Genomic DNA, 9,858 nt, shown 5'->3' on the forward strand with positions numbered 1-9,858 from the left:
TTTAACGTCCAATTGTTCCAGCTCAAGGTCAAAATGAGCAACCAAAGCAAGAACTAATCTTATGGAGGTGTGTTTAACTACTGGTGAAAAAATTTCATTGAAATCAACTCCTTCCACTTGTGAAAAACCTTTGGCTACTAATCTAGCCTTATACCTTTCCTTTTCAATTCCTGGGATTCCTTGTTTTATCTAGTAAATCCATTTGCATCCCACAATCCTTTGGTTTTTGGGTCGATTCACAAGTATCCAGGTTCTGTTTTTGGTTAGTGATCTCATTTCCTCATCCATGGAAGCTTTCCAGAGCTTTCTTTCCTTGCTGTTTAAAACATCCTTGTAAGTTTTAGGTTCCTCATACACAATGTCCTCTGCCACATTGAATGCGTAGGAAATAAGATCAGCATGTCCATATCTCAATGGTGGATTAATAACTCTTCTTTTCCTGTCTCTTGCAAGAGCATAAGTCTTGATTTCATCAGTTCGCACATCAGCCTCATGTTCTTGTAATTCCCCTTCTTGAGCTTCAGTTTCTGTTCCACTATTGTGATTATTTTCCTGTGGATTTAAATCTTGAAGCTCCACCTCAATTTGAGATTCCCTTGAATCTGTCTCATTTATGGGATTTTGTTTCTGGTTATGTGTTGGATATCCCATCTTAGTTTCATCAAATATCACATCTCTACTTATGAAACATTTTTGTTCACTTGGTTCTAAACACCATAGTTTATAACCCTTGACACCTTGAGGATAACCAATAAAAATACACCTCTTTGCCCTAGCATCAAGTTTTCCCTGTCTTGTATGAGAGTATGCCCTGCATCCAAACACTTTTAAGTGGCTGTAGTCTACTGGTTTACCACACCACAGCTCCATTGGTGTCTTACAATTTATAGCTACAGAGGGGCATCGATTCAGCAGGTAACCTGCTGTTATAGCAGCTTCACTCCAAAAGGATTTTGGTAATCCAGCACTCAATAGCATGCACCTCACCCTTTCCAATAGAGTTCTATTCATCCTCTCAGCTAGGCCATTTTGTTGAAGTGTGTGGGGGACTGTTTTATGCCTGGTTATACCTAATTTTCTGCAGAACTCATTGAATTCATCCGAGACAAACTCTAAGCCATTATCCGTCCTTAGGTGTTTTAGCTTAGATCCAAGTTTGTTTTCATTCATTTTGTGCCACTCCTTAAATTTTCCAAAGGTTTCTGTCTTATTTTTCAAGATAATGACCCACACTCTTCTTGAGAAATCATCTACAATGCTCATAAAATATTTCCCTCCACCATGAGTTTGTGTTTGAGCAGGCCCCCACAAATCAGCATGAACATATTCAAATGGTTTGGGTGTTTTGTGAGCTCCTATTGTGAACTTGACTCTTTTGGCTTTTCCCAAGACACAAAATTCACAAAATTCTAAACCATTCACTTTGTCACCACACAAGAGGTTTTGTTTTGACAATTCAACTAATCCTCTTTCACTAACATGGCCAAGCCTCATGTGCCAAAGTCTTGCCATTCCAGTTTCTGAATTTTGTATGGTGGCTGCATTTCCTACCACTGTACTTCCCAGTAATGAGTACAACCCATTTTTCCTTATTCCTTTCATGATGGTCAGGGATCCTTTCATGACCTTTAACAGACCATTTTCTGCTTTAAATGTATGACCATTCATTTCTAATATGCCAAGTGAGATGAGATTTCTCTTGAGTTCAGGAATGTACCTAACTTGTTGAAGCAATTTTTCAGTTCCATCATGCAGTTTCAATCGGATGTTACCTGTTCCAATTACTTTACAACCTTTGTTATTTCTTTACAACCTTTGTTATTTCCCAGCAGTACTAATCCACCATCCCCTGGTTCCAAAACTTCAAACCAGTCCTTATTAGGACACATGTGAAAACTACAACCCGAATCAAGAATCCATTCCTTGTTTGTTGCAGTTTGATGAACCACTAGTGCGTCTGCTGATTCATAACCATCTGAGATTACAGCATCACTTTCACCATCCTCCTTTCTATCATGACCTTTATTCCTATCAGGGCAGTCCCTTTTAAAATGACCTTGCTTGTGGCAATGATAGCATTTAAAAGGTGTCTTGGAATTCTTATTACTGCTTGTTCTTGATGAGTTTGATCTTGATCTGGACTTTGCCTTCTTGTGCCAATTTTGTTCACGCTTTTCTGGCCTACCTCGCACGAATAAGCCATCAGCACCATTTGATTCTTTTCCTTCAATTTTCTTCTGCAGTTCTTTAGCCTTCACTGCAGATTGAACTTCATCAAGGGATATTGTTTGTTCCCTTCCATAGAGCATAGCATCCTTGAAATGATCATAGCTCTTTGGAATCGAATTCAGCAATAGCAGGGCTTTATCTTCATCATCCAGTTTTACATCAATATTCACAAGATCATCAATGATCTTATTAAACTCATCAATCTGCTCTGAGATGGTCTTATCTTCTGTCATCTTGAAAGAATAGAGCCTCTGTTTTAGATAGAGTCTGTTGGCTAAAGATTTTGTCATGTAGAGAGACTCAAGCTTTGTCCATATTGCACTAGCAGATTCTTCCCTTGCCACTTCCCTAAGGACTTTATCCCCTAGGCTCAAGATTATGGAGCTGTGCGCTTTATCAAGGATTTCTGCTTTCTCCTTTTCATTTAGAGATTTTGAAAGAGCTGATTCTCCCTTTAATGCTTCGACAACTCCTTGTTGAACCAACATGGCCCTCATCTTTACCATCCATAATCCAAAATCATTTAGCCCTGTGAATCGTTCAATATCAAATCTTGTAGACCCCATCGATATGGTTTAGTTTCCCACAGACGGCGCCACTTGTTATGAAATGTCTAACAAGTTTGATATTACAAAGAAACCAATCCAAGATCACAAACACCAACGATTTCACAACTCCAGTAACCAAGCACAAGAAATAAAAGAAGAACAGAGCAATTACGTGGTTCGATCACAAGTGATCTACGTCCACGGGAAGAATGAAACAATTTTATTTATGAATCAGAGAATATTCACAAGTTACAACTCAACTCTTTGTTGATCTTTTCTCTCTATCACACACCCAATACCCGAGAATCCCAAGAAATTTAGAGCCCTGTGATTTCCCAGTAACTATTCTCCCTTGCAACTTGTGTAGGTGGATCAACGGAGTATTTCAGCTCGCCTGGACTCAATCTCAGCTGGAGGTTTCGAAACTCTCTCTCCTTCTTCTTCTTTTCTTGAGCGTAACCGTGAATCAAGAAGAAAACCAGAATCCCCTTCCAACTGTATTGACGTCTCCACTGATATACCCGTTGGCCTTGACTTCCTTATTGGGCCCCCATCTTGACAATCGATTTATTAGGCCCAAACATTTCAAGTCAATTTAACAGTATTTATATTGTTCTGTTAGTTCAATTTAATACTTAATCTGATAAATTATTATTTCGATTCTTATCATTTGTTTGGATCTATTTTTTCCGAACAAAATATTGTTTATTGAATTAAATCACTTAAAATCCAAGGAGTAATGCACGTGAATCCATGCTAGTCTTCCTAAAAGATTGAATCTTCAAATTTCATGTTACTTTAAAAAAAAAACAAAAATCATCCAAAATTTGGCCGTTCATTCCATACATTATATGAAGTAATTTAGATCAATTTTAAGAACACACGTCAACCATCAAATAAAAAAATTGATTTCATAATAAATTTTTGTAAAATATAAAAATTAACAAAAAAAAATTATCTTCTCCAATGAAATTAATTGACTCAAGACCACTTTCATTCACTCTTGATCGATCTACCATAAGATTATGAAAGCGACAGTTAAGCTTAACTGACTTTTAATGACACCACATGCAATGCCACCCGGCCGACAGCCATGCATTTATTCGCGGATCCCATCCCCTCGTGCGATCGTCTCCTTGTTTACCTAACTCGTCGTCAGCTCCTCCATTTATATACTCTACACGCCTCATAATTCGTTCATCAAACCTCGCAGTACATCACCAATTCCAAAAACACGACGTTTCATGGCATCAAAAATGGTGACCAATTTCCGCAGATCCCTCTCCTTTCATAACCACCCCTCATACAATTCGGCCAAACCCAAGAAAACCCTTCATGCCAGATCCGCCAGTCTGCCATGCCGATCACACCCGATAATTTCCCAGCTCCGCGACAAAGTCGATGACTTGAACGACCGGGCTACTTCAGAATCCGGATTAAGAACCTCTGGTTGGCTCTGCGACGGCTTGGCCCGGATGAAAATGGTCCACGATTTGCTCGACGATCTTTTACAACTCCCCCAGACTCGAGAATCCCTCCGAGGCGGCGGGCAACACGCCGACTTGATGGAGAAGCTGTTGGAAGACTTCCTCCGATTCGTCGAAGTTTACGGCATGTTCCAGACGCTGGTCCTGAGGTTGAAAGAGGAGTGTTCCGCAGCTCAAATCGCGGTGAGAAGAAGAGACGACAGCAAAATCATTGTGCATTCCAAAAATCTGAACAGAATCGGTAAAGAAATAAGCAATCTTGTTTGTAGTTTTCATTCGATGGGAAAACTGATCATGCCAGCGGTGTCATCGCATGATGAAGAAGCAGAGCTTATCGAAGTCATAAACGATGTAATCAAAGTCACCATAGTAATTTCAACTACGGTTTTTGGCGTGATTTCGAACTCATCCGCCTTCCGAAAACCGCCTTCCATTGGGCTCAGCTTCAAGAAGAAAGTGAAGAGTGAAGAGGGAATTAAAGAACTGGAAGAAATAAATTTAGACAATTTGTTGGGTTTAAGGAAGAAAACAGAGGAAGATGTGAAAGATGTGAGCAAGAAAATGCATGAAATGGAAGATTGTATAGTAGAGATTGAAGGGTCGGGCGAGAGGGTTTTCAGGAGTTTGATCAATTCTAGGGTTTCATTACTCAATATTCTAACACAATAGAATCAAATAATTAAAGCAAATTGTGTATTTTTTTTGGTGTGCTTTTGCAAAGTTTTGTTTGTGAAAATGTATATAAAACTTCTTATACTGTTTTGTATTTGGCTTTGTTTCCATTATGTTGTTACCAGCTACGCGTCTTAATCTCAGATTAATTTATTTAAACTATAAAAAAAGCTCAAGCAGCATCTAAAGTGGTCGGACTAGAAAAAAAAAACTTAAGAGCAAACAAACTTATATTGGTAGTTTAAATTTAGAAAGAAAGTTACTGTACTTTAGCGAAATTTGAGTTTCATCAACTTTAGGATATGATCGAATTTGACTCGGATTTTCACTGAGACGAGAAGCAATGCAGCATGCCTCGTCTGCTGCCGAACAATAATAGTGTACAATAATTGCTAAAATAATTAATTACTCCACATAATTGGACAAGTGGAGTTGTTTCCAAGAAATGATCCTCTGCACATCTCAGAACCAGCGAACGTGTTAATCACTTGGGCTAAGCAAAATTAAACTACAATTATTTGGTCTCTGCTCCAATGGAAAAAGGTTGTCTTCTTTCACCAAAACTAAAGCAAGATGCACATGACAGGTGAAACAGGGTGTCGTCACGTACTTCTGCTATTTCAGGTTGATATCATAAAATAAAAAAATTTGAAAAAACAAAATAGTTACTTCCAAATTTTTATTTTTCAAATCTCATTCTATCAGATCATTGCGAATTGGTTCTTGGTAAATCATTGCGAATTGGTTCTTGGTAACATTCACATACATACAAGGATTGTGCTAAGAAAGAAAATTTGCCCGATAAACTCGCACCCATCGAATTAGGACGGTGAGTGTAACTAATGGAGAAAAGAACGATGAGGTGGAAAAGATGATGAAGTTGCTGTATCTTTGTTCAAAATAGAATAATGTCGAGGGCATTCAAATTCACTATTGTAGATTTCTGCATAATTATTCACTCTAATACGCTCTGCATGTGTGTGTACAACTGGCATTTAGACCTCAATATACATCAACTTTTCCATTAATATTCTTTACATGATCACACAACGTAGAGTTCAGCTTTCCCATCAATGAAGAGGCTCATGAACTCTTCTCCATCAACGGTTTCTTTCTCTATCAGCAGCTGAGCTAGCTTGTGCAAAATGTCTATATGTTTGGTCATAATCTGCTTGGCCCTGGAATATGCTTTCTCCACCAGCTCTCTCACTTCTGCATCAACCACATCAGCAGTCGCCATGGAGTAGTCTTTCTGTGTTGACATCTGCACGTATATGTAGCATATAATGAAAAAGGAAAAATTCCACACGTTAAAAAGATAGATCAGATAGTAAAAGTCGCAACGACGTCAGTACCTGCTGTCCAAGAAAAGGGTTTCCACCACCACCACCTATGGCCACTTGTCCAATCTTTTTACTGAATCCGAATCTCTCGACCATCTGCCTTGCAACCCTGGAAACTTGCATGAAATCATTGGATGCTCCAGTTGTTACATTATCCTCTCCAAAAATAACCTCCTCTGCTACTCTGCATGAACAAAGATAAGCATAAGCATGGTTTCCTTGCATTTTCAGTTTGGTGTCACTTATTAGATGTTAAAATATAAAACACTCATTAGGACACCTTATACGAGTTCAACTTCTCGGGAAAAATGTCACTAAAATGTTATCAAAGTTAAGAGGTCACAAATTTGAAATCTCCCATGCTCGACCCCCTTCTAATTAAGTTGGACTTGGTGGATATTTATGGTCCCTAGTGCCTAATTTTTGACAAATATGTATAAACAATCCTTAAACATTAAGTTCTGGCATGTACTTTCAATCTCCCATTTATACGTGAGGGGGCATTATTAAAATATAAAACCCACCTTATATGAGTCAAAGCTTTGAGAAAAAGGGCTACTACTAACGGTAGATGATCATTCAATTGATCATAGATTTTTTTCCTCAAACAAATAAATAAATCATGTTTCATTTACTCATTCATATCATCAAGGATTCCAAGATTCAAAATTGTTAAACCAACCTTCCACCGAGAGCGACAGCCATCTGATTTTCTAGGTAGCTTCTACTGTATAACCCAGACTCGAGCCTCTCTTCACTTGGAGCAAAGAAGGTAAGCCCACCGGCTTGGCCACGAGGAATAATGGAAATTTTGGCAACAGGGTCATACTCGGGCATCAGGGCACCAACTAAAGCATGTCCAGCCTCTACAACACCATTTAATATTGAATTTAGGCAACAAGTATGAAGTTAAAATAAATAAAAAAGTAACTCTTTGAAGATTTGGAATGGTTCAGCACCATGATAAGCAACAAGCCTCTTCTTTTCTTCAGAAACAACTGCATTTTTCTTCTCTGGTCCAGCAATTATCCTCTCCAGAGCATCAGATATCTCATCTTTGCTTATTTCCTTAAGGTCGCGCCTTGCTGCGAGGATGGCTGCTTCATTCATCAAGTTTTGCAAATCTGCACCAGTGAAACCAGGTGTCCTCCGGGCAATTTTTTCAAAATCAACATCCTTTGCAAGAGCCTTTCCTCTGGAATGCACCTGATACAAAAGATATTATATATGCCAGTTATGTAACAAAATTGTACTACAATGATATCTCACATAAAATCTATCTCCAGCAAAATTATTTTTAACTAAATAGGTGCCAGTAACAATTTTGAGCAATACGGGAGTGAGGACAACCTCTAATGAATGTGGAGAAAAGCTAAGTCGAAGTTTTGTTAAAACAGCACAAAAGACAACTTGATATATTTTTTAACAGCACAATACGGAATATGTTTATTTTGATACAGAATACGGTCACCAGATATTCATGGTTGGATCAGGGTGCTTTCTTGGAATTTATCGTAAGTTACTAACTTTAGAAGCCTACATAGTACATGACAGTTCTTCATTCTTGGGTCAGATAAACTAAAGGAGTTTTTTTACTACTTATGTTATCGTTATTTATGCCATTTTTTTAATAATTATATCAATATTACTATCAACTTCAATAAGAAACTACAGAAAGAGGATGCAGAAGAGTTCTTTACCTGAAGAATCCTGACTCTACCAGCAACATCAGGCCTGTCGACTGTGACCTGTCGATCAAACCTTCCGGGCCTCAACAATGCCGCATCAAGAACATCTGGTCTGTTAGTTGCTCCCAACACTATAACACCAGAATTACCAGAAAATCCGTCCATCTCAGTCAAGAGCTGATTAATAGTCTGCTCCCTCTCATCATTCCCACCACCAAGCCCTGCCCCTCTCTGCCTTCCCACGGCATCAATCTCATCAATGAAAACAATGCAAGGTGCCTTCGACTTTGCCTTCTCGAATAAATCCCTCACTCTTGAAGCTCCAACACCCACAAACAGCTCCACAAATTCTGAGGCAGCACACGAGAAGAACGGAACCCCTGCCTCACCAGCCACTGCTCTGGCCAAAAGGGTTTTTCCTGTACCCGGTGGACCGACCAAAAGGCAGCCTTTAGGTATTTTTGCACCCAATGCAGTGTACTTATCAGGGTTTCTCAGGAAATCAACCACTTCTTGCAACTCCAATTTCGCTTGATCAGCCCCTGCAACATCAGCAAATGTGACCCCAGTCTCAGGCACCTCCTGGAACTTGGACTTAGACCGCCCAAAGTCCATCGGCCCGCCTAGCCCTCCAGGTCCACCAGGCCCGCCCTGGGCTCGCCTAAACAAAAAGAATAGACCAGCAAAAGCAAGAAATGGGAACAACAAATTCCCAATAAAACTGAACAGCCCATTCCCAGAGTCACCCTCAGAAACAGTAATATCAACACCATTCATAGCTAAAATGTCGATCAAGTCCGGGTCATTTGGCACAATAACAGTTGCCCTACGGCCATCAACGGCCGTCAGCTGAAGGACACTTCCGTCCTTACTAAACCTCACTCTCTCAACCTTACCCTTCTTCATTGCATTCAAGAATTCGCTGTAACGCCATTGGGAACCGTCGGGGAGGTCAGACGAAGGCTTGGCCTGAGGACTTGGAGCATTCATGATTAGATTTTGACCAAACGGTGAAGACGGGCCAGGATTTTGCGCCTCAACTTCAATCACCTGCGGGGCAGTAGCTGGAGTAGGAGGAACATTATCTAATGCGAATGCTTGTGGAGTAATTGAAGAAAGAAGTAACGCAGCTAAAGTACTGTGATTTGAGATGCTATTCTTCGATTTATCAGAATTCTTGTTGCTAAAAAATGATTGTGGCACTACAAATTTTCTTGGTACAGTTTTGGCGGTGCGAGGAACGACGATTTTGATGCCAAAGAAATTAGAGGAAAGCAGAGGATTTGCCAAGGTTGAAGCCATGAGGAAAATTCGTGAAATGGTTCCTTCTTTCGGCTAATTGTTCGATGGGAAAAGGAAATTTGATAAGAGTGGAAGCAATTTGAAAACTTCACCAGTAAGTGAGAATGGAAGAATCACAATTGATTCATGATTGAATGAAAGCCATGGATTGAAATGTTGCTTGGTTGGTTCTACGTGTTTGAAATATTATCCAGACATTATTCCTTTGATTTTTGTGCTTTGAAATCGGAAGGGGAAGAGTGGAGACAAAAGGAAAGTCTTGGAAGTAGTATTTTCTAGAAAAAAACAATATATTGTTGCGGCAAAAGAAAAAAAATTCCTTCTTTTATTGAAAAATAATATTTAAAATGTGTATATTGAATATTTGAATGTTGAATATTTGAATGTTGAAAATAAGAGTTGTAAATATTGAAAATTAGTGTGTGATGATGTATGTAATGATGTATTTTATTTTTGGATTATTTGTAAAGATTTTCTATAAATAGATCTCTCATTTGTGAAGAAAATCACAATTGAGTAGAGAGAAAAATATTATAAAGTGTGTAGTTTGGTAAATTTGAGAGTTTGAGAATTTTACTTTTTACCATAA

General features: G+C 38.9%; 2 protein-coding genes across 2 annotated transcripts; one reads left to right on the forward strand and one right to left on the reverse strand.

Moving 5' to 3' along the window:
* Positions 1-3,941: 3,941 nt before the first annotated feature.
* LOC142524746 (uncharacterized) lies at positions 3,942-5,033 on the forward strand. Its single transcript, XM_075628833.1, has one exon. It carries the CDS (start codon positions 4,022-4,024, stop codon positions 4,931-4,933), a length of 912 nt encoding a protein of 303 aa, XP_075484948.1. The 5' UTR covers positions 3,942-4,021; the 3' UTR covers positions 4,934-5,033.
* Positions 5,034-5,806: 773 nt separating this feature from the next.
* On the reverse strand, positions 5,807-9,493 carry LOC142523670 (ATP-dependent zinc metalloprotease FTSH, chloroplastic). The gene is made up of 5 exons (XM_075627393.1): positions 7,980-9,493; positions 7,239-7,485; positions 6,962-7,145; positions 6,292-6,463; positions 5,807-6,200 (listed from the first exon to the last, which is right to left on the reverse strand). Exons 1-5 carry the CDS (start codon positions 9,267-9,269, stop codon positions 5,979-5,981), a joined length of 2,115 nt encoding a protein of 704 aa, XP_075483508.1. The 5' UTR covers positions 9,270-9,493; the 3' UTR covers positions 5,807-5,978.
* Positions 9,494-9,858: the final 365 nt, after the last annotated feature.

The sequence above is a fragment of the Primulina tabacum genome, chromosome 14, assembly GCF_025594145.1.
Source record: "Primulina tabacum isolate GXHZ01 chromosome 14, ASM2559414v2, whole genome shotgun sequence".
Taxonomy (NCBI): domain Eukaryota; kingdom Viridiplantae; phylum Streptophyta; class Magnoliopsida; order Lamiales; family Gesneriaceae; genus Primulina; species Primulina tabacum.

Coding starts and splice junctions, on each gene's coding strand:
- LOC142524746 (XM_075628833.1), top strand. CDS start 4,022: ATGGCATCAAAAATGGTGACCAATTTCCGCAGATCCCTCTCCTTTCAT.
- LOC142523670 (XM_075627393.1), bottom strand. CDS start 9,269: ATGGCTTCAACCTTGGCAAATCCTCTGCTTTCCTCTAATTTCTTTGGC. Junction 7,146..7,238: donor GAGGCTTGTTGCTTATCATG/GTGCTGAACCAT, acceptor ATGGTGTTGTAG/AGGCTGGACATGCTTTAGTT. Junction 6,201..6,291: donor ACCCTTTTCTTGGACAGCAG/GTACTGACGTCG, acceptor ATATACGTGCAG/ATGTCAACACAGAAAGACTA.